The sequence below is a fragment of the Vulpes lagopus genome, chromosome 20 (genome assembly GCF_018345385.1).
Source record: "Vulpes lagopus strain Blue_001 chromosome 20, ASM1834538v1, whole genome shotgun sequence".
In the NCBI taxonomy this organism is placed as follows: domain Eukaryota; kingdom Metazoa; phylum Chordata; class Mammalia; order Carnivora; family Canidae; genus Vulpes; species Vulpes lagopus.
Genome location: NC_054843.1, coordinates 2,909,450 through 2,933,134, shown reverse-complemented (window position 1 = coordinate 2,933,134; position 23,685 = coordinate 2,909,450). Strand labels below are relative to the sequence as shown.

At 53.5% G+C, this 23,685-nt stretch overlaps 1 protein-coding gene across 9 annotated transcripts in view; it reads left to right on the top strand.

Annotated features, from left to right (window-relative positions):
* PDE9A (phosphodiesterase 9A) overlaps positions 1-23,685 on the top strand; it is an 86,523-nt gene that overhangs the window by 44,704 nt on the left and 18,134 nt on the right. For 5 of the 9 annotated variants that reach the window (XM_041735031.1, XM_041735029.1, XM_041735030.1 and 2 more), the window contains 3 exons: positions 12,085-12,139; positions 13,022-13,092; positions 19,581-19,665. In XM_041735031.1, the coding sequence (XP_041590965.1) occupies positions 12,085-12,139; positions 13,022-13,092; positions 19,581-19,665 (211 nt within the window). Of the gene's footprint in view, positions 1-3,028; positions 3,853-3,894; positions 4,102-11,007; positions 11,964-12,084; positions 12,140-13,021; positions 13,093-19,473; positions 19,493-19,580; positions 19,666-23,685 lie in introns of those variants that run through there. The other 4 variants (XM_041735032.1, XM_041735033.1, XM_041735034.1 and 1 more) reach the window with 4 other exon arrangements.

Below are 23,685 nucleotides of genomic sequence, written 5' to 3'. Positions count from 1 at the left end.
GCCTTCATGTTGAAAGATGGTTTCTCAGGGTATAGAATTCTGCATTTGTGGTTTGGTTTGTTTTTGTAATTTGAAAGAAGCTTAAAGATGTTGAATCATTTTTTTCTGCCTTCATCATTTCTGATGAGAAATCAGCTTTCACTCTATCATTATTCTCTATAAAAATTGTGCCTTCCCTCCCCCCACCCTGCCTCCTCTGGCTGCTTTCAAGGTGCTTGTCCTTTATCTTTGGGTTGCAGCAGTTTGATTATGATGTACCTGGTCTGGTGTTCTTTTTGTTTGTCCTACCTGGTATTTATTGAGTTTCTGTGATCTATAAACTCTTGTTTTCACCAAATTTGTGAATTTTTCAGCTTTATTTCTTTAAATGTATTTTATGCATCATTCTATCCCAACTTTCCTTCTGAGATCCAATTACATGTATGTTAGAAGTTTGCTATTGTCCCTCAAGTGGTTGGCTCTGTTATTTTTTTAATCTCTTTTCTTTCTGGTCTACAGATTGCATAATTTCTGTTGATCTGTCCTCAATTTTTCCTGGCTCTTCTGCTTACTCAAAACTGCTATAAGCCCATCCACGAATGTTTTGAAGTACAGTTTTAAATTCTACCATTTTTGTTTGATTCTTACTCATAGATTCCCATCTTGTGATCCTCCATCTGCTTACTATTTACTGACATCCTTTCCTTTAGGTCCTTAGACATAACTATAATTGCTTCATTAAGGTTTGGTCTGCTAATTTCGCCATCTGAGTCATCTAGGGTTTCTGTTGGGTGACTTTTTTCTTGCTGCATGTCACATTTTCCTGATTCTTTGCATCTCACTTTTTTAGTGTTGACTTATGAATATTACATTGCAGAGATCCTGGATTTTGTTATCTTCCTCTGAAGAGTGTTGATTTTTTGTTGTTCTTGTTCTAGCTGGCAATTAAATTACTAAGTGATCACTTTGAACTGTGGAGGTCTGGTTTTATGCTTTGTTACGATACACCTCTAGAAAAAAAAAATACGTCTCTAAATGTGGCCCCTCTGACGCTTCAACAGGAAGCCTGAGGTGTTTGTCAAGAGCCCTCTAAGTTAACTGGACTCAGACTCCAAGCTTTGTCTTCCATGTGGTGGGCAACACTGAAATCTGTGTTAAGCTCTCTTGTCCTCCCAGGAGCACATGCATGTGCAATTCAGGGAAGGATTAGGGGAGGAATAGGAAAGTTCTTACAGAACTTCCTCCTTTGGGAATTCCCCCTTTCATTTCTACCCTCTCTGACAACCCTGGACCCTGCTCTCTGAACCCTTGAAACCCAGTGACCCTGTAGCTTTCGGCCTAAGTTCTAGCCAGCTCCCATTGTAAGCTCACACCACACGAGAACATAGAAATCTTCTTCCTTTCTTCTCTAGCAACACAGCTAGAGAACTATGTACCATAGCTTATCCAATTAGTCCCCCTTAAGTGGATATCTATGTTGCTTCTCATCTTTGGTTATTACAAATGATCAGTTAGCCAATTTTTATTCCTCTTACCATAGCCTCTACAGGTGTGTGCAACATGCTAAAAAGTCTGTAGATGGAGTAAAACCTTTAATTTGCAAAAGACTCAATCTTCATTTTCTTTTTAATTTTATTTATTTATTCATGAGAGACACAGAGAGAGAGAGAGAGAAGCAAAGACACCGGTAGAGGGAAAAGCAGGCTCCATGCAGGAGCCTAATGTGGGACTTGATCCCCGGACCCCAGGATCACACCCTGGGCTGAAGGTGTCGCTAAACCACTGGGCCCCTGGGACTGCCCAAAGACTCTGTCTTTAATAGATTTTTGCAAAAGTCCTGTCCCTTGTACCATAACCCATTCATTGATTAGATCAGAGTTTCTCCTCACAGAATTCTTCCAGAAACTAGTCTTATGGCATCATCCTGACATACGCATATAGTGGACAGAGTCCCACCAATAGGTACAATCCACTGCTCATGGTCAAATTCAAATGCGTCCAGGGCATTCTCACTAAAATATCATACCCGCACCCTTTTCCCTCAAAAGTACACCACACCTCATCAACCGTAGGGGGGTTGTTTCTGAGAGAGGAGGAGCATGTGCAGAACATTCTTCCTCTGTGGGTAAGTGCCACAGTGCCTGATTTTTGCAGCCCTGAATGGGAACATGACTGGGGTAGAGGGCAGGATGAGTTTGGCCTTGTCATGACTAAACCTCTTATATCACACAGCCACATCAGGTCACTAGGAGGGTTAAATGACCAATATGTACAAACCACTTAGAACAGTGCCTAGAACATAGTAAGCGCTCAATAAAGATGGCTGTGGTTGCTGCGATCTATAAAACAATAAAGGAAATGTGCATTGCTAGCTGTCCCAGAGGCCACTCCCCTTATAGGCATTTGTCTTGCAAAGCGAACCTAAGGAGAAGGGCCGAGGGAGAAATCGTACCCAGACACCCAGGATCGAATTAAACTCTGCAGACTATGAAATCACCCTCTCCAAGACCAGAAGAGGTAAACCTCCACCCTATTCCTGCCTCTGAGGTGCCACGAGTCCATAACGATCCTGCTCGTCACCTGGCCGAGACAGTCGCAAGACACACACACCAGAATTTCAGATGTGGTTATCAGGGCCCTGATAACCTTGGTCCGCCTTGCTTTCTGTTTCATCCGAAGGTTAACAGGAGGCGAAAGCGTTCGCCGAGGTCACCACCAGCCATAGGGAAGCATCCCTTTGGCCGCTGATAAATGTGAGTGATTTCCCGGTAAGCCAGGCCCCGGAAAGGGCACCTGTGCCTTTAAATAACAAGGTGAAGTCACTGTTAATCATATAACTTTATTGTGCTCCTGGGTTATCAGGGAAACATCCTCGTTCTGCACGTCTGTTTTATGACATCCATAAACACTGAATTGCCGATGACTGTGCCCTGGGCCAGAATGTCCTCTGTCAGGCTAGAGGGGCCGGGAGAACAAAAGTGGGACAGAGGTGAGTTCACCCCTCCTGCTTCCCTGGAGAAGGGTGGTGACACCCCGAGAAGGAGGGTAGACAGGAGGCCCCCTCCCCATCCCCCTAGGCAGAGCCCTGGACAAGAGTGGTAACAAATAAATGCGCCACCCCCCACCCCGCCCAGTCTTCAGGGTCCCGGGGGTGTCCCTTGGGCGCTCGATAATGTGGATTATTTTCCCAAATGCAACGTAAGATGCCCCTCTCTGGAGCCATTGCCGTGTTTGTTCTGTAAGTGCTTTGGGAGAATGTCTGTCACATAAACGTCTCTGGAAGGATGCTCAGCATCTCACCCCAGGCTTCCGGGTGAGACTGGTAAGGGGAAACCCCGCTGGCTCCCCGCCTCAGGTAACAGCCGGAGCTCCACAGTGGCGTTGCGCAACCCTGCCCCCCCCCAACCGGAGAGGCGGACCAGTCGTGGCTCCCGCATTCCCCGGGGGGTCAAGTGCCGGGCCTGAGTCCCCATGCCCCCTGCCCTCCGAGTGCAGGTTCGGGGCCCAGCGTGTTACTAGGGCCCGGCTTGCGTTCACTGGCTCCGGGGGAGAAGGGTGCACGCCCAGCCCAGCTCAGGTGAGCGGAGAGACGTAAGCGTGGCTGTCACTGTGATCCTCCTGCCCAGCACCCGATGAGGAGATATGCCGCCAGCTGGTTGGCCAATCGAGTTAGTGCATCATGTCAACTGCTGTTTAGAGTAGAAATTATACGTTAGGCTGTCCTATTGATCAGTTAAACCAGATTTCCATGCCACTCGGTGTGGGGGAGACTCGGGATTTGTCTGAAACGAGTAAACAATTCCTGGAAGGGCCTGGAGAGGCGGAGGCAGATTCCTTGAAGCGTCTGCGGCTGCCGAGGAGCCCCCAGCAGCGGTGAGTGCACGGCTCCCCCCGTCACCTGCGAGAGCAGCTGGGGGAGCACGGCGGGGAGGGCGCCCCACTCCCCCGTCCTGCCCCTGAGCCCCGAACTCCCCGTGGCTCTGTGCCAGGGGCCTGGGCCGGGGCCTCGCGCGTGCAGCTCTGCAGCCCGCAGCCAGTAGGTTGGTGCAGTGGCGTCCTACCAGCTGGACCAGCCTCCGCCAAACTCTGGGATGGCCCTGGAACTAAAGGAACCTCTGTCCTGTGAGTGTCTGCCAGCAGCGGCCTATGCACAGGTGCCCGTCACCTGAGAAGCCAGCAGACTGGCGTCCCCGACGCCGGCGTGCAGGCCAGGGCAGGGGTGAGAGGCGGATGACAGGCCTGCTGATGCCTCCATCCTCAGGCCTGGTCGTGTGGGTGCCCAGATCTTTCACCGGTATTGGAGCCCTGGGTGCTGAGGACTGAGTCCCAGGGAGCTCAGAGCTGCACCCGTGAAGCCCCCCGCCGTGCCCAGGTGGGGACCCTCCCAGACGGTCCAGCAGCTGCTCCGCTGGAACAGGTGTCTCTGCAGAGCGTGTGGGTTGCCCGTGGACACCTCCTGGCTGTCCCCCGCCTCCATCACGTGGGGCAGCGGTGGTCCTTCCCGACTCCCCATGCCCGCCGGGCCTGCTTCCAACCCTCCCCATCTCCCGACCCCAAGGACCCAGCGTTTCCAGCACCGAGCCGCTGTCATGCCTCGTCACCGCTGGCTGGTCTCAAAGTGATGAGGAAATTCTCAAAGCAAGATGCAGGAATGTGCATTACTTTTTATTTTTTATTTTTATTTTTTTGCATTAGTTTTTAAAATGCAATATATGCCACGCTGCACTGAGGGGAAAGAGATGGGTTTCCTACTAATGTCACATCTTTCTGGTAGGGTGTGCCTGGAAGGCTGGGAAATGACTAACATTGCAATTGGACACTGCTCACTGCCCCACATCCAGGGCTTCAGGGCCGTCTGAGGGTTCCAGAGGCAGGAGCAGAGTGCAGAGCACACGCTCGGTGGGGTGCAAGCAGGACGCACCCCCCAGAGTCCAACCTGTGCCCCCCGTGGGCTGAGACTCACCGGGACAGGCCCCGCAAGGAGGGAAGGGTGTCCCAGAGGACGTGTGGCCGTCCAGGCCAGCCACAGCAATGGCCAACAGGGGCTGCACTCGTGCACACGGAATCACAATTCATCTCAAGTTCTGAAATCCGCTGGGAGGAAGCGGTGGAGGCCGCAGGAATTCCAGGGAGCCGGGCTGGGGAGGGGGAGGCACCCATTTCCTGATCAGGGCTCTGTTTATGGATGTGTGGGTGTGGTTGGCCTTTGTGCACACAGGCATTTTTGCCTCCGTCCCCTTGCAAAAGAATGCAGATTGTGCTGTATCGAAAGCACTCAGGGGCTGCGGCGTTGCTCCGGGTAGGGCACCGGGGACAGCACGGTGACCCAGGTGACAGCGCCCAGGGGCTGATCTCACGGGGAGCCCAGCCTCCCGCCCAGGCCCTTTCTGGGAACCGGGCCCTTTCTGAGAACCTGGGACGTGCTGGCTGGAGTTGGGCCGAGGCATAGCTGTCCCGTGGACCAGAGCACGAACGGCCACCCGTGGACTGAGCCGGGGGCAGAGGAAGTACAGGGTGAAGGAGGAAAAGCAGTAGGGGCGCACGCGCTGGAAAGTAAATGTGGGCATTAAAATGCTGAGATGCGCAAAGGAACCCACCTCAGGAGTCCAATGGGAAATTGCTCCTTAACTTTTTGAATCCATCCTGTGTATAAAAAGGTTTATTGAGCTTTTCATTTTAAGATAATTGTAGAAGAGCACACGGTTGTAAAGAAAACTACATCGAGAGTCTGCGTGCCCCTTCCCCCCTCCGCCCCCATGGTAGCATCTTTCCACACGTGGTAAGATGTGCCCAGCCGGGCAGCGGACGTGAATATGGTCCTGGTGCAGAGCGCTCATCCCCAGGAGATACTTCCTCCGTGACCCCTGACAATCACTCTGTTCTCTGTTTCTGTCACTTGGCCGTTTCAAGAGTCTTCTATGAATGTGCCTCAGTAGGGAACTTTGGGGACTGGCTTCTTTTACTCACCGTGTGTCCTGGAAATCCTTCCAGGCTGCCGTGTGGCCTGCTAACTAGCTCGGTTCTTTCTGTAAGTGAGTAGCGTTCCCTGCGGTGGACGGACCACAGCCCGTCTAGCCCGTTGCCCATCCAAGGACTTCTGAGTTGTTTCAGTTTGGGGCTGTCGCAAATAAAAGTGCTCTGAGCATCCTGTGCAGGTTTTCGTGTGACCCTAAATTTTCATCTCTCTGTCCTGGGGTGCACTTGCTAAGCCATGCACGTTCCCACCAGCAACGTGTGAGTAGTCAGTCCAGTTTCTCCACATCATTACCAGCCTTTGGGGTTGTCATTGTTTTGGGGGGGGAGGGAGTCGTCGTTTAATTTTAGCCTTTCTGACAAGTCCGCCGCGATCGTTCACTGTGGTTTTAATTTGCATCTCCTGATGGCCCGCGATGCTCAGCATCTCTTCACACACTTGCTCTCCCTCTGCGTGTTTTCTTCAAAAAAAAATGTCTGCTAGTGTCTCTTGCCCGTTTTCAAATTGGGCTGTTTTGTTTTTTACCACTGAGGGACTTTTTTTGGTGTTTGTTTTCTTTTAATCTGCAGAATGTATTTCATGGAGCTTACTGTTGAGTTTTGACAGCTCTTTTCATGCCCTATATTCAAGTTGTCGGATGCAGTTTGCGAGGATCTGCTTGCAAGTCCATAGCTCATCCTCCTATCCTCTCGCTGGCCTTTCTCAGAGCAAGAGCTTTACTTCCCATGGAATTCGGTTTATCCATTTTCCCTCTTATGACTTGTATTCATGATGTCAAGCCTAGGAACTCTGCTTAGCCCAAGAACCTGGAGATTTTCTCCTATTTTTTTCTCCTAAAAGCTTTATAGTTTTGTATTTTACATCCATGGTCCATTTGGCATTAATTTTCACATGAGTTGTGAGGTTTAGGTCAAGTTTCATTGTCCTGCCAGGAGTATTTGGCCCATATTTACTGAAAAGACTCCTGCGTTGAGTTACCTTAACGCGCTGGCCGAAATCAGCTGGGCATATATGTATGGATACCATTCCGGTTCTCTGTTCTGTTCCTTGAGACCCGTGTCTACCCCTCCAGTCACATCACACAGGCCTCAATACTGTAGCTGTGTACAAGCCTACCATGGTGTATTGGGCTTTGCAGATATTGGGGTTTTTTTTCACCAATTGAAGGTTTGTGCTAAACCTGCACCAAGCAAATCTGTTGGCACTATTTTCCCAACAGCCTTTGCTTACTGCCCGCCTCTGTGTCACACTTTGGTAATTCTTGGAATAGCCCAAACTTTTTCATTATTATTATATTTGAATGGCTGCAATCTCATAACATTTTAACAGATGAGGAGTTGCTTCTTATGAATGAGCAAACAAAGTGGTTTCTTGAGATGACATCTACTCTCGGTAAAGATGCTGTGAAGATCGTTGCAATGGCAACAAAGGATTTAGAATATGACGTAAACTTCGTTGAGAAAGCAGAGGCAGGATTTGAGAGGGTTGACTCCAGTTTTGAAAGAAGTTCTACTTGTGCGCAAAATGGTGCCGAAGTGCATTGTATGCTACAGAGAAATCCTTCATGAAAGGAGGAGCCCGTGGATGTTGCTGACTTCACTGTGGATTTTAAGAAATTGCCAACCACCCCAGCCTTCAACATCCACAGCCTGATTTGTCCATAGCTATCAGTATGGAGGCAGGACTCTCCACCAGCAAAAAGATCAGGACTCATTGAGAGCTCAAAGCATTTCTTAGCATTTCTTAGCATTTCTTAGCAATTCTTAGCATTTCTTAGAAATAAAGTATCTTTTTAAATTAGAGTATGTACATTTTTTAGACATTATGTTACTGTACACTTAATGCCCTGCAGTGTAGTATAAACATAACTTTTATATACACTGGGAGACCAAACAATTCATTTTGACTCAGTTTTTTGTGATATTCGAATTCATTAAAGTGGTCTGAACTCAAATCTTTGGTATCGCCTGCCTATAAAAGGTCTTAAAATCAGATAGACTGATTCAACCCCCTTTATCTTATTTTTTTTAATTGTTTTAACTATTCTAATTCCTTTGCATTTCCATATAAACGCTAGAATAATTGTATCTGTTTTCATGAGAATCCTGCTGGAGTTTTACTAGGAATTATGTTAAAACCATATATCACTTTGGGGAGAATTGACATCTTTACTATGTGAAGTCTCCCAAACCATGAACATGGTATGTCTTTTTATTTCCAGCTTTTTTTTCTTCCATCAGTGTTTTGTAGTTCTGTTATGTTCTGTTGTATTTATATCTTAGTTTTGAGGGTTTTTTTTTTTTTTTAGTGTTTGTACAGGGTATTGTAATTTTAATTTCAGTATCTGGTCATTGCTAGTATATGTAAATATAATCAATTTTGTATATGTGCCCTGTATCCTGTGGCCTGCTAAACTCTTTTATTGGTTCTAGGAGAGTTTTCTGTAAGTGCCTTGGAATTTTTTATGTAGACAATAATGTCATTGATACACAGGGACCATTTTATTTCTTCCTTTATGATCTGCTTTCTTTTCTTTTTTTCTTTTTTTTTTTTTCTTGCTTTCTTTTTCTTGCCTTGTTGCACTGGCTAGAACTTCTACAACAATGTTTAAAGAGAATAGTGAGAGCAGACATCCCTGCCTCATCACAGTTTAGGCAAGATGCATTTAGTCTTTCACTATGAAGTATAATGTGAGCTGCAGGTTTTTGGTAGATGTTCTTTATCTACTTGAAGAAGTTCTCCTCTATTCTTGCTTTTCTGAGAGTTTACCAAATGAACAGATGTTAAATATTTTTTCAAATATTTTAATGAATTGATATGATTGTGTTTTTTTCTTTAGCTGTTAATAGAGTAGATTACATTCCTTGATTTTCAAATATCGAGCCAGCCTCGAATCCTTCAAATTAACCCCACTTAATCTTGATGTATAATCATTTTTATATTTTGCTGAATTCTAATATTGTGTTAAGGATTTTTGCATCTGCATTCATGAGGAATAAAGATCTGTCCTTTTTTTATCATCTTTGTCTGGATTTGGTATCAAGTTAATACTGGCTTTATAAAATGAATTGGAAAGTGCTCCCTCCTCTTCTATTTTCTGGAAGGAATTGTTTAGAAATGTGTTAATTCTACTTTAAATTAGTGGAATTTGGTGGAATTCTCCAAATGGTACAGTGAAACCATCTGTACCTGGAAATTTCTTTGGGGGGAGCTTTAAAATGACAAATTCGATTTCCCTAATAGTTTTAGGCTGTTCAAATTACCTATTTCAGGGACTCCTGGGTGGCTTAGTGATTGAGCATCTGCCTTTGGCTCAGGTCATGATCCTGGGGTCCAGGGATCGAGTCCCACAACGGGCTCCCCACAGGGAGCCTGCTTCTCCCTCTGCCTGTGTCTCTGCCTCTCTCTCTCTCTATGTCTCTAACAAATAAATAAATAAAATATTTTTTAAAAATTACCTACTTCTTATTGGGTGAATGTGGTAGTTCATGCTTTTCCAGAAATTGCTCTATTTTTCCCCAAGATTTCAAATTTATGTGTGTAAAATTGTGTGCAGTGACCCTTATTATCCTTCGGTGTTTGTAGTCCTATCCCCCCTTCATTCCAAATATTGCAAATCTGTGTCTTCTCCCTGTGGTATTTTTGCCAATCTTGCTAGAGATTTATCAATTTATAAATATTTTTAAATAACCAGCTTTTGGCTTCATTGATTTTCTGCATTGTTTTACTGTTTTCTTTCTTACTTATTTCTGGTTTTATTACTTCCTCCCCTTCTTTTGCTCTTTTTGTGGATTTACTTTGCTCTTCTTCTTCTAGGCTCTTAGATTATGGAGTTGAGTTTCTCCTCCCTTCTAATGTAGGCATTCACTGCTATAAATGTCCCTCTCAGCACTGCATTAGCTATGTCTCACAGCTAAGTTTGGGTGTATTCTATTTTCATTTTCATTCAGTTCAATGTCCATTTTTATTTATTTTGAAACTTCCTCTTTGACCCATGAATTACTCAGAGGTGTATTGTTTAATTTCCAAGATTCTCCTATGATCTGTTACTGATTTCCAATTGGATTCTCTTATGGTCCGAAACCATACTCTGCATGGTTTTCTTTTAAATTTGTTGAGGTTTTCTGTGTGGTCCAGGATATCTCTGTCTTGGTCTATGCTTCCTAGGCATCTGAAAAGAATATGTGTTCTGCTGTTGTTAGGGAGAGTGGTCTGTTGATTGTTTGATGGACTTCTCAACGTATGCCAAGTCTTTAAGATCATTAGATCTCAAAGGTTATGTGATACATTATTTCTCCTGAGATTCAGAATAAGTGATCTAAAATCCTGCTGAGTTCATCAAGGAGGACGGTGAAACTTTCTCACTGGTGGCTCTTGTCAGTGGAGTCACTGTTTCTCTTCTCTGGTATGGGTGCAGGTCCCCTTGAAGGACAGGGCCTTGGATTGGATCAGCCAGCAGCTCCACAACAGGCTCTGTGATAGATTTACTCTTATAGTTTCAGGAGCCATCATTTTCCTTCTTCTCACCCAGTCCTCAGATGCTAAAGCCAGAGAGGACGTTGAGTCATCACTGGTCCATTTGGCAAGTGAAAGGATGAGAGGTCTCCAGAAGCTAATTTAGATGGATTGGTTTTTAAATATGTTTCATGAAATTAACATATGTTCATTATGAAAATGTGTTAGATGTAGAGAAACTAAAAAATGTGTATATGATCTTACGACCAAAAAATAATTACTGTCATTATTTTGGAGTGCATCTTCCCAATGTCTTCATAAATGAGATCATGCTGTTATTACGGTTTTACAATCTCTTTTTTTTTTAGTTTAACAAAAGACATAAATATTTTCTAAAATATTATTTCTAAAAAAAAAGGTGGGGGTATCCCTGGGTGGCACAGCAGTTTAGCGCCTGCCTTTGGCCCAGGTCACAACCCCGGAGACCCGGGATCGAATCCCACGTCGGGCTCCCGGTGCATGGAGCCTGCTTCTCCCTTTGCCTATGTCTCTGCCTCTCTCTCTCTCTCTCACTCTCTCTCTGTGTGACTATCCTAAATAAATAAAAATTTTAAAATATATATTTTTTTTCTGATTGCAGAATATATTTCCACAGGCCAAATACACAATCATTTATTTAAGGTCACTTAGGCTGTTGCAGCTTTCACCAGGTTAAATAACACCCTGACCAACATCTTCTATGTGCATGCACTCGTTCCTTCCTAGAATTTGAGGCACTAGATCAGAACGTGGGAACATTTTTTTTTTTTTTTTTTGCCCTTGAGCCCTATCGCCAAACTGGATAACTGAGATTTCTTGTTTGTTTGGGCAGGTTTGGTTTGGTTTGGTTTTCATTTGTTTGAGTTTTCACAGAGGGCTAGGCACACAGCCAGCAGAGATTACGTGACTCAGGAGTAGGTCCTGTGTAGATTCTCCAGGTTTTGGGGTGTGAACTAACAGCCACCTGGAGCCAGAGCAAGCTCTCTCCCTTCCCAGGAGCAGGGAGTGCTGTAAAGAACAGTGCCGTGAGCGTCTGTACCTTCCTATGAGGCCTCTGGCACCAGGCCCAGTCAGAAAACAGGAAAACTGGCAGGTTATATTCAGCCTGGGACCTGAACCTTGTGAAGCCACTACCCAGCCCAGGTTGACGTGCCAGGCCACAAAGAGACAAACGGGCTCACCCCAGCCTGCTTCCTCTCTCCAGGACCTGCCATGAGAACATTGTGTTTTACATGTGAAATATGCCTTGAACTCACCTTGTCCTAGTAATTACCCCCATAAAATAGAGCAGGGCACTAAGTGAAAACTTCCCGTATTTAGAGACCCAGTCCTGCCTGCTTTTTATGGCTGGTGCAGACTACGGGAGGACCAGAGTTGGGTCACTCTGCCGAGAGACCACTGAGAGACGGGTTGGTGGGAGCAGGCCAGGAGGGAAAGAGCCTCTGAAGGCGGACAGGAAGCTCCGGGCCCTGGCGAGGCCTTGGCGTGCTGACGGTGGGCCAGAGCGTCCCTCCAGGTAACCCGGGCCGCTCCCTGCTGCCCCGTGGGTGCCACCTGCCCACAACATTCCGATTCGGGCCACGGTGATCCACAGACTTTTCCCCTACTGCATCTGTCTTTCTTTTTTTGGTTTATAGAGAAAGAAGAATTAATCCAGAGCGTGCTGACCCAGGTGGCAGAGCAGTTCTCAAGGTACAGAATCTTCTAGACACATAGTCCCAGGAGGGGTGCATCTCTGTGCGTGGCCATGGTGGGCCCTTGCTGGGAGGCTGTGTTGGGTGGCAGGCTTGGCACATCACTCACCTGGAGGAGCGGCCTTCCAGGTGGAGTCTTTTCATGGCTTCAGTAACTAAGCCAGTTCGGACGGGGTCCGGGAAGCACTCACCTTCTACACGGCGACTGGGCACTTTTTAGCAAGGGAGCTTGTATCACCCAGATTTTTTTCTCCACTCACTCTTCTGGGACTCAGATTCAATCTATGAGAATTGACACCATTTTTTCAATGGGCTTTAGAAGAAGTATTGCCGTGGAGATCCTGTGTAGACGTGGGGCTTCTTGCTGTTACGAGTTATCCTGCCAGTTCCAAAGTAATGAATTGTACTGTGGCATCTCACTGCCCCGGGGCAGATGGGTGACCCACCCTTAAAGCCCAGGAGTGGCCGCAGTGAAGGGACTAGAGCCCGGAGAGGGCACACTGGGGCCCCTGCAGGGTCTGTGCCCAACAGGGCAGGGTGCCGGGACTGGGCCGTCCCTGCGGTGAGCGGAGGCCCCGGGGCAGCCGCCGAGAGCAGGTGCTCAGCGCCCAGGGGTGGGGAGGTAAACACACCCGCCAGCATGGTGCTGCTGTGCCTTCTATGGAAAATAGACCCTGGAGATCATTGGAGGCCGTGAGCTCCTTAAAGGCAACCCCTGGCGTCTGTGCCCCCCACAGGGGTGAGCCCACGTAGGCTGGGGTGCGGGGGGTGAGCCCACCGGGAGGCCTCGCCCAGGGCAGGGATGTCGCAGAGGTTTGCCAAGCCCACTGCACCTTGAGAATTTTAAGAGTCACGACTTGACTTTTTTTCCCATGCCCAGAGCATTTAAAATCAACGAACTGAAAGCTGAAGTCGCAAATCACCTGGCCGTGCTAGAGAAGCGAGTCGAATGTGAGTGAGTTTTCCATTTCCTTCTCGCTTGTCTTTTAACTCCTGTTTAAATGAACCGCTTTGCCTGGTGGTGGGTGGCGAGGGGAGCGAGGGGAGGCTAGAGGGAAGCGTGAATGTCTTCTCTTTGTGAAATGCTTGGAAATGACCTTGGATGCTGACGGAGGCGCCAACAGAGAGCATCTGTTTTACTGTGAGTCGCTTGGTGACAGGTGACAGGTCAGGAGACCGCCACGGCTCGGGCCACCGCACCTGCTCGGTAGGAGCACGTGGAAGCCTTGGGTGCAGGAGCGACCAGCCCCCTTGGGAAAGGAACTCGTGCTGAACATCTTCGTGTTTCTTTTCCCATAAACGAGGCAATCGCAGGCACTCGGTGTCTTCACGATTGGTTTCGGAATACGCCTGCCGAATCATCAGCTCGTTCCCAGTCTCCGCCAAGGCAACTGGAAAAACTTCCAGCAAGGCCGGGAGAGTCAGTTCGGATCTTGACTCAGGGGCCAAACAGCTAAAACTGGGAGGGGGACAGCCTTAGTGTCTCACCCTCTGTGTCCTCGTCCGTAAAATAAGGAGCAACGCTCGAATTCTCACGCCTCGTGATTCCCCACCGGACTCACACATCTTTGTCAATGCCAAGGCAAAGGGCAGCGAATTTATTAAGCTCAGGGATGATGAGACGAAATTCAAACCCGAGGCCAGCAGAGCCGTGGCATCCCCAGACGCCTCCTGGCTGATTCGTATTCACAGGACGTACTGAATGTCACCTCCCATATCTTGTACGAATTGCCTGGATTTTTTTTTTTCAAGAAGAATTTTCAGGATCATGCAAAAACCCCATTCACCTTAATAACTGGAAGCATGACTTACATAGTCCTACTTCTCAGTAGGCTGACATTTAGAAAACCCATTTGGTATTCCGTCTTCAAAACCGATTGATTTTCCCCAGTGATGATGAAGAAGCCAGAAAGAGATTAAGTGACCTGCTCAAGCTCATCCAGCAAATTGGAAAAGTAAAGACTGGGACCAGCACTCGAGGTCCGGGTGGCACCGCTCCAGCTGTGCAGGACCCCAGGCGCCTGGGAGGGCAGGGTAGGAGGCCCACACGTGGCGGCTGTGGCTGCATTCAGCAGACAAGGAGCTTCTTCCTAAGGGATTTTGGGGAGCCCCCAGGGGGCTGGGAGGTCTCAGGAGCAGGGCTTGCTCACTGGCTATGCAGCAGGAGCAAGGTCCCAAATCCCATGGAAAGCTGACGCCTTGAAGATACTGTACCTGAGCCCCAGGTGCCTGCTGTCTCCCCAGCACCCAGAGCTCTGTGCTCGGGCCCCCCAGCCCCCATGCTGTGGACATCGGGCTGCTCCACTTCAACTGGCCACAGACCCAAAGTCTGGATGGAGCAAGACCATGTACCCACACCCTGGCTGCAGGGGAGGGCAGTAGTTGCCCGTGGCCGTCGTGACGGAGTACCACAAACTGAAGGGGTATAAAGTAACAGAAGAGGATTGTCTCACAGCACTAGAGGCCAGAAGTCCCAGACCAGGAGGTTGGGGCACAGGGGGGTGGGGGGCAGGTCCTTCTGGAGGCTCTGAGGGAGCATCTGCTCCTGCATCTTCCAGCTGCCGGTGGCTCAGCATCCTTGGCTTGTGGCCACATCCCTTGGACCACCCCATCCTCACACGGCCCCTCCTCGTGTCTCCATGTCTCCGGACCCCTCTGCCTGTCTCCTGGAAGGACCGTCTCATCCGGAGAGCCATAATCTGTTGTATCCACAGGAACCTTGCTCTAAGTAAGGTCACACTCACGGGTTCTGGGGGTCGGGATGTGAGCATATCCTTTTGGGGACACAAGTCAACCCACCATAGAGCATGTTTGCAGTAGAAGCAAGCTCAGCTTCCCACCGAGCCCCATCAAGTCGGGGATTGTCCAGACGCCGTGGGAAGGGGTTCGGCGAAAGGACACAAAGGGCATTTGCTGCTGATTCCCCATCTCCGTTACAGAAGCGCAGAGACGCCCAGACGCACCCGGAGGCGGCAGGTGGCCGCTGGCCCAGCGCGCCGGCCTCTCCCCACCCCGCTTCTCCCCCAGAAGCCAGCCCCGGCTCCTGCGGCCTCTTGCAAACAGGAGAGTCCAAGAGGCCATTAATGAATTTTCGAAACTCCTCCCGAATGCTGTGTGGACCTCAGCTGGCGAGGCTCCCAGCATCCGGCCACCGAGACGCTGCTCAGCGCAGGAGGGTTTTGATTTTGCCTTCGGGCGGTGTGTGCACGGAGGACGGCAGGGCCAGGCGCCCGTGACCTTCTCCCCTGCCAGGGCCCGCCCCGAATCCTCCCGAGCTCGCTCGCTCCTCGGAGGGACGGCATCTCCCTGCACGCCCACGTGCACATCACAGGTCGCCTGGAGAGTGCATTAGGCCCCTCCCCCGGGGCGCAGGTTCGGCCGCCTCCGCTGGGATCAGCTTGTTACTAACTGTGCTGGCCTCTGGCACCGGACACCCAGGCACAGCAGGAATGGGATCGGTGGGGCGTCCCACAGCCCGCATCCCCACCTCCTGGCTGCCCCGTCCTCGCGGGACCACACCCACCAGGACTTGTGCATGATTCCGACAGGCTCTCGGCCATCCACCAGGCTTCCAGACGCCCCTCCCCAGTCTCCAAGGCCCCTGCGCCACAGCACAGAGGGGCAGGCTGCCTCACCTGAGCCGAGCCCCAGTGGCTCGAGCTCCAAAAAACTGCCCCAACACTGCAGTTCCTTAACCCCGAACGTGTGAATGTCCAGGACACAGCAGGGACCTCAGATGGGGGAGTGAAGTCCAGAGGCCTGGACTCTCACACGCATGCTCACATGCATGCACACACATTACACTCTCATGCTCGCACACGTAAGCGCGTGTGTGAACATGCAGGGACATGGGCATGCAGCTGCTTGCACACGTGTAAACACATACATGCAGATGTAGAGGCAGGCACACACACACGTGCACACCTCCCGGGCATGCGGGTGTAAGCACAGTGACACATGCACATAGGCGCGCACCCTTGCTTTAGCTGGCATACGTGAGCTGTTGTACGTGTCCTTGAGTTCCAGGAGGCGCGGCTAACCTGGCCGTCTGTACCCCACATTACCCTGGGTTGACTAGTTTTGAGTGGAATCTCCTGGGTTGTTTGTTTTGTTTTGTTTTTTTAACCTTCTCAAACCTAATTCTTCTTTTTTTTTTTTTTTTTTAAACCTAATTCTTCTGAATCAGATATAAGCATCTGAATTTCTCTTAATTCACTTTAGAAGCTTTCCTTCCTTCTTACGTAAGCCGTTTTCCTTCATTAAAGGGAGTCTGAGGTCCTGCTTAGGTTAGAAATGATGTCATGGGCACGGGACACCCAGGTCCTCAGCCGCCTCCCAGCTGGAGATGAAACCCCAGGTTGGGGGGAGGGACTCCCTCTCTTGTTTGTGGGATGTGGCTGCGGCGCCAGGCACCCTGCTCCCGCGCCCAGGCCTGGACCAGAACCGAAAGGCCGGGACAGCTGGCCGGCGGGGCAGGGTTCAATGCCAGGACACACAAACAATCCGGGAGACTCGAGGCCGAAACCCAAGCTTTCCTCTGTGCCGCTCGGGACGTGTGGTTTATGCACATGCTTTGCCGAAGCCCTTGGAGGAAGTGTTGAGGTTGTGCACTAGCCATGCGGGACTTGAACCAACTTCCTTAGCTCCGCCGCTGAAGGGGGGTCTTGGCGGCTGAGGCGGCCTCTCGGGAGAGCCCTGCGAGCCGGTGGGCAGGACGAGGGCAGAGCGGCCTCCCTGGCTGCGCTGTGGCCTCCACCCCCTGAGGCCCCTTCCCCAGAGCCGGCGCCCCTCCTCGAGAATCATCCCAGAGGTTCTCCTTCGGGGTGACTTGCAGAGCCCTCCCGCGCCCCCACGACTCCTGAAGTCCTGGAGGGGACCCCCCGGGCTCGCGGGGGGTGCTCCTCGTGGGTGGTCTCCAGCAGCCCTCCAGCGCTCTAGTTCGGGGTTCCGCTCTGTGCCCACCTGTTTAAAGCTTGCGGGTGGATGGTAGGGACCCGACACTCAGCCTCACTCGGGGCCATTGCCGGGGTCTATGCAGGACTTCCCCGGGGTGGGCCCCCGCTCTTGGGCCGGACCCTCTCCCTCCTGGGGGACGGGGGGCAGAGCGGGGCTGGCGCGGGCCAAAGGCGAGCCGTGGAACCTTCCAGAGGCGGCCTGGACAGGACGGGAGCGGCGGCCACGGTGTGCGATGCTCTGGCTCCTGCCCCCGGGCTCCCCCGCCCCAGGCCCGCCTCTAATCCTGTGACCTGCTTTTCTCTCCACTGATTAATGCGCAACTTTGCGTCTTGTTACTCGCTATCAATTTCCTTGGCAACCAGGCTCTTCAGAAGCGGAGTCCTCATAGACCCTGAATCCCTGGGATTCGAACTAGCGATATTGTACTGTGTCGCCCAAAAGGCCTACTTTGAACGTCAACCCCAGTAGACGGCCTGGAAATCTGACCTACGTGAACCAATATCGAATAATCGAACATGACGCCCCCACCGCAAGCCGTGAGCCAGGAGGCGGCTGCTAACCCGGGGCATGTCCTTAAGGTCCTGATAACGGTAAAAAAGCCACTGAGGAAACCCAGCAAGCAGCAGGATCCCCATTTTGTCTTTTTAAAACCCCGGATGGACAGACGGCTGTTTGGCGTGCATGGAGGGCGGGGCGGTGGGAGAGAAACACCTGGAAAGATCCACACCGGTATGTACGGAATAAATGGGTTGTTCTCTGGGCCGCTGGGACCACAGATAAATGTTAAAACGTTCTTCTTTGAGGCGTTCTGTGTCTCCTCCATCGTCTACAACGATCAGATGTATTCGGGAGAAACGATGTTTAAAACGCAGTAAAGGCAACCGTGGACTTCGGCCGCCAGGACGCGGCCACCCTGTTTGGACTCTACGCTGCGTGTCTCTTGGCTTTGGGGATCAAAGTCTATCCCACGTATCCGGACTCCTCCAGAGCCGCCCGCTTTCCGGACGTTTCTGCCGTTTCCGTGTCAACAAGGCCGAGCTCCTTCCCAGGGACGCGGCCCCTGCCCCGCGCTGAGGACAGAGGACAGCGTCCCCGCGGCCGACAGCCGCCTGCGGTGTGGCCCGGGAGGTCCAGACGCAAACCAGACGGGGTGCGAGCCGCTGCGCTCTTCTCGGAGGAGGACCCGTGGCTTCCAGCCGCCTCCTAATGGGGTCTGCGAGGCAAGGAAGCGCGGAGAGCGCGTCGCCCCCAAAGGATGCTGTGGGCTCTTGGTGAGGGAGCGACGTCCCCGACATCAGATTCCCTGCGCTGCTGCACCTGGCTGGTCCCAGCCCCTTGCACCGACGGCCCCACGCTCTGGTCCCGTGTCCTGGTGGAGGGGCCCCTGCACAACATCCCCCGCGGGGGCCCAGAAGCGAGTCGCCAGGACCACATCAGAACTATCAGACCCTCCAGATTCCCATCACTTTGGGCAGAAAGAAGCAGTCTCTTCACGGAGCCCTGTCCCTGCCTGGGCCCTGCCCCTGGAGACGCTTACAGAACTGCCCTGGGGGCTCAGGGTTCGGGCAGGCACCTGCCGGGTGTTCCTCTCTCCCGACACTTGCCATGGGAGGGGACTGTTTTTCCTCGAGAAGCAAGCGTTCACGTTGTATTTTTAGGTATTCAGGCCACGCTTGAGGGAAAGGGGAATAGAGGAGCATCGTGGGTAGCATCTTTTTGCATAAAAATTGAGGTGTGGTTCCGGAGCATCAACAACAACAACAACAACAACAAAAACCCGACTCTAACCTAAAAGCTTTTCCAAAGCCACTTGCTTCGTGGCCCTATTTCTCAGGCTCCGTGTGCACCTGCCAGAGTGAACGCCTTGAAGGTGAACACTCGCTGGGAGGCATGAGCTCCGGTGCGTTTTTTGGTCAACAGTAGTGTCTGGGGCTGCAGGAAGGTGAGCAAGCCCGGGCTCTGCTCCCCGTTGACCTGGCCAGTTCGCGTCTCCCCGAAGTCCACAGCTTCTCCTGGTTAGGTGCTCCAGCGGGACCTTAACATTTTGAAGGGTTTATATTAACGTGAGTTCGTCGTTGCCAGCAAGGCTGGGGTTTTGCCCATTGAGCTTCTCGTCGTGTTTTAACACACGGCGGCCACATTTCCTCCTTTTCTTCCTGGGATAAGAGATTTCTTTGTCCTCTGTCCTCCGCCGGTGCTTAGGGGCCTGGAGAGAGAGAGCGGGAAGTGGGTACAGGAAGCCTCAGCAGTGTGGGGAGGGAAGCAGGGGCTCGGCCCTGCAGAAACCGCACGGAGGGGTGCGGCGCTGTGTCCAGGCCCAGGACATGCCGGGGCCCTCATCCCTGAGCCGCGAGCAGCCCTCCGCAGCGGGCACCGTGGCCGGAGCCAGAGCCAGGTTTTCTCGCAGGGCCGCCCCCGGTGACCAGCCTGGAGAGGGCTTCTGCGTGTTTCCATGGTAACCCCCTTGTTTCTCTTTGTCCCAGTGGAAGGCCTGAAAGTGGTGGAGATTGAGAAATGCAAGAGTGACATCAAGAAGATGCGAGAGGAGCTGGCGGCCAGAAGCAGCAGGTAAGGCCGGGCCTGGGAAGAGCTCCCCGGACACGGGTCCCGGGAGGGGGCTCTGGGCTCTGTTTTGGGACCCAGCCCTGGCTGGGGGGAGCACGGCACGGAGGCAGCCTGGCCCCGGGCTGGGATGTGCTTGTCAACGACACGGCCTTCCTAGCATAAGAGGGAGTGTCCGGCAGGTAGAGGCGAGGAGGATGGCTTCATGTCACGGGGGAACAATCCTCCCACAGATCGAAGTGTTAGGATCACCTTATCCAGCTTGAGAGAAGTTGGCATCGATGCGTAAAGAAGGGGCCCCATAAGAGGGAAAGGGCTTTGGCTTGTGGTGTCCGGAGGCCGAGCTCCTGTGTGGACGTCCCCACAGCACGGAGCAGCAGGTCACAGGAGAGATGCCACAGGCCTCTGGCCATCTCGATGCCGAGATCACTTACTGTGCAGAACGAGGGGTGCTCCCCAGAGGAGCTGAAATCAGGGAAGAACACGGGGGGCTTCGTTATGTGTCCCCCTCCCCCCCAAAAGCAAGTGCTTGTACGAGCAGGCCCCTCCACCGGAACGGTGGTCACAGCACGCATTCGGGTTGACGGCGGAAAGGATGAGGGAGGAGCACGTGCATCCAGCGCTTGCAGGGGGAGGGGCTGACACCTGCTGCTGGCCGGATTCCCACCCCACCCCCAACCCACCGCTACCCACCCAGGAGGACCCACGGGACAACGTGGCCTCCTCCCTCCCAGGATGGGGCACCGCCAGGCACCACTGAGGGCCCAGCCGGGCCTCAGCGGGGTTTGCTGGGGACCAGGAACCTAGGAAGAGCCCTGCGCACACCCTGCCGGTGGTCTCTGAAAGCTCACCTGCCAGTGAGACCATTCCCTGACTTAAAGCGTTGAGGGCAAGCAGCTCGGGGTGGGGGGGGAGGCTGGCTGCACCTGCAGGGGGTGAGGGGGGAGCTGTGGAGCTGCCCCCGCTGGGCTCGGAGGGCAGCCTGATTAGTAGGGCCTTACAGGGACCGCACCACGTTTATGTCACATCCACTTGGCACCTGACGTGGATCTGGGGATGTCTCATCCCATTTGACTTGAGGACATCGGGGTGAAGGGGTCTGTGAAAACTCGCAGAAAACTGGGAGTGAGTAGTTCACCCCGGACATCCCGAGTGAGAGGCTCTTTAGGGGCTGGAGGCAGAGTCGCTCGCAGGACCAGGGAAGAGCCCTGGGGTTGGCTGGGGCAGGCGGCTGGCAAGGAGGTCAGGCTGTGGTCACAGAGGCACCCCCGGGCGCCTCCCTCCTGTGGCCAGTCCCCATGCTCGAGTACGAGGAGCCAGTGAGCCAGGCCCGGTGCTTAGCCCGAGCCCGTGGCCGGGGGCTGCCTGTGGCCGCTGCTCTGAGGGCCTGTGGCCCCGTGCCCGGGAGCCGCCCTCTTCCCCGGGGCCCGGCGTGGGCAGACCGCTGGGCAGAGGATGGGCCTCCAGCCCCGCCAGCGTGACCGGCCTCCTCGGCAGCTTCGGGGCAGGGGCTCCAACTGGCGCTTGTCTTCAGCCTGAGACAAAAGGCTCCGTGCACAGGCCTCAGTTCCCCCGTCTGCACAACGGGCCGAGGGGGTGTCTCTGGGGCGGGATGGTGCCCCGAGGTCCCCTCCTGCCTCTGTGGGCATCACCTCTGTCAGAAATGTGCTGCGCCCACAGAGCCCACGGAGCACCTGCGGGAGGCATTTTTAGAAAGTGGCCTTTGGTCCCTCCTCAGATGGCCAAGTCCTGCCACACCCCCAGAGCAGCGGGGGGCAGGGGGTGAGTCGCAGGCCCTGCCCTGGCCGGTCCCCACCCGGCGGCGTACCAGGCTCCCTGCGGCTCCCCCGTGGAAGGGGGCGTGTGCCGTCCCTGCTGCCACCGCTCGGGCCACAGGCGGAGAGAACTCGCTTGGTCCAGGTCGTACCGGTATCCCGCCACCGCCCCAACAGCACCACGTTCCGGACGCCTGAACCACCACCAACGTGTTCCGTTTCGGTTCTGATGGCCAGAGGTCAGAGGCCACGCTATCCACAAGGCCACGCTCCCCCGACGGCTCCAGGGAGGATCTATCATCCCAGCCTCGCTCTGAAGCTTCTGGAGGTTGTCGGCAGGCCCTGGGGCTCCCGGCGGCCCCTGCACGACTACAGCCCCCGCTTCACGCGGCCCGCTCCCCGTGAAGCCTCACCCCGTTGAAGGTGCCCAACGTCCGCCTTTAAAGGACACCAGTCCTCTTGGATGCGGGCCCACGCCCCCGCAGGTTGGCCACATCTGAAGTAACGATGCCCTGTGATGACCCTGTTTCCAAAGGTCCCAGGGGCTAGGACTCCCCTTCTCACCTTTGGGGTCATAAGTCGAACAGCCCACGTGGAGGACGCACCCAATTTTAGAGCGCACGGGGAGAGGCCCACCCGGCGAGCCCAGCGGCGACGCGTGACCCGCGGGCGCCCACCTGGCCGCGTGGGCTGAGCCGAGGCGCCCGGGCTCCGCCGAGGACTGGGGGGCCCTTCCTTGCCGCCCAGAAAGTACATTTTTAGAGCTCACAATGCCATGATCCAAAGCGAAGACTTCCCGGTGCCCTAACTGCTTGCAGAGGCGATATTCTCAGCAGACGGTTTTCGCAGCATCCCACGTAGGTGAGAGACGGGGAAATGTGACTCTTCTTCAGTCAAAACCAGAGTGGGGTAAAAATCCCGAACGTTGCTGATACATTTGGGAGAAAGAAACCCGGCGGCCTGGGCTCAAGCCTAACCCACAGCCACGCCGGCCACCCTGGAGCCTGGTGCAGGAGCCCGGCGGCCCTTCCGTGACCCCCACAAACAGCCCTTTGCTTCGCTTTACGCAGAAGTGAACTCTGACGGCCAAGGATACACCGCGTGCGCGCCCCAACACAGACGTGTTGTCCGGAGGGGTCCACCGGAGTCGTTTCGGTGTCCCTGGCCCACGGGGACACACGGGCACCCCTGGCAGCCCCATCGAGCCGCTGGGTGGTGCTGAGCCTCTCCGGGAGGACGCATGGAACCAGGGCGGCAGCCCCGTCCCCACCCGGAAGGCCGACGAGCCTGAAGTCCTGCCCTACGTGGGCCCCCACGCGAGACCACCCCGCGGGGCCTCCAGGCGGTGGGAGCAGCAGCCGAGGGAGGGTCGCAGGCAGCCTCCCAGCGCCCCCCGAACAGGCTGCGCTCCTCTGAGACACACGCCCGGGGGTTCTCCGCCCGCCCTCCTGCTCCCCCCAGGGCCGGGCCTCGCTGGGCGCACCGGGAGCTGGCCACCGTCCCCGGCGGGGAGGGCTGGGGTCTGTGGTCTCCACGTTCATCCCAAATGGCTTTGTCCACCGGATGAGCCACAGGGAACGGGGGGCTGGGAGCCCAGGAAATGAAAGCAAACATAAGCCCCAAATAGAATGAAAAGAAAAGGCGCCGTGCCAGCTGCTCTGTCGCTGGAAGATGCCGTTCCCGTGGCAACGGGGCACGGAGGGAGCTGTCAGGGCCGCCCGGCCCAGGTGAGGGGGTGGGGGTGCTGGTGAGGGTCGCAGGGCACCCAGCGGACGCCCCGGACCCTGGGATTCCAGCAGGCGAACCGTCTAGCTTTGTGCCCGCATCCCTGGGCAATGTGCACGGCTCTGCACGCGGCGCGGCGGGTGTGGGTGTCTGCAGGGGAGGGGCTGAGCGCAGGGAGGGGGCGAGGGCGACCGTGGGGTCTCCTCTCTCAAGCGCATGTCACTGCTCGCGAACGTGCGGGGCGCGACTCCTCCTTTACAGGGCGGCAGTGGGGGTCACCCAGCTGGTCCCCGTCCACGGCGCGTTGGTCGCCGTTTTGCTGGACCCGCGTTAAAAATCCCCCCACCCCCGCCCACGGAGCCCGGTGCGGCACCGCGTTGAGGGGAGACAGAGGGACCCCGAAGGCTAAGCGGGAGGCTCCTTTACTCAGGAAGGAAACAGACTTGGTATTACTCCGAGTTTGCCAGCGGCCTAGCCCGAGCCCGGGGAAAACCTCCAGACGGGCCGGATGCTGGGGCGCACCCCC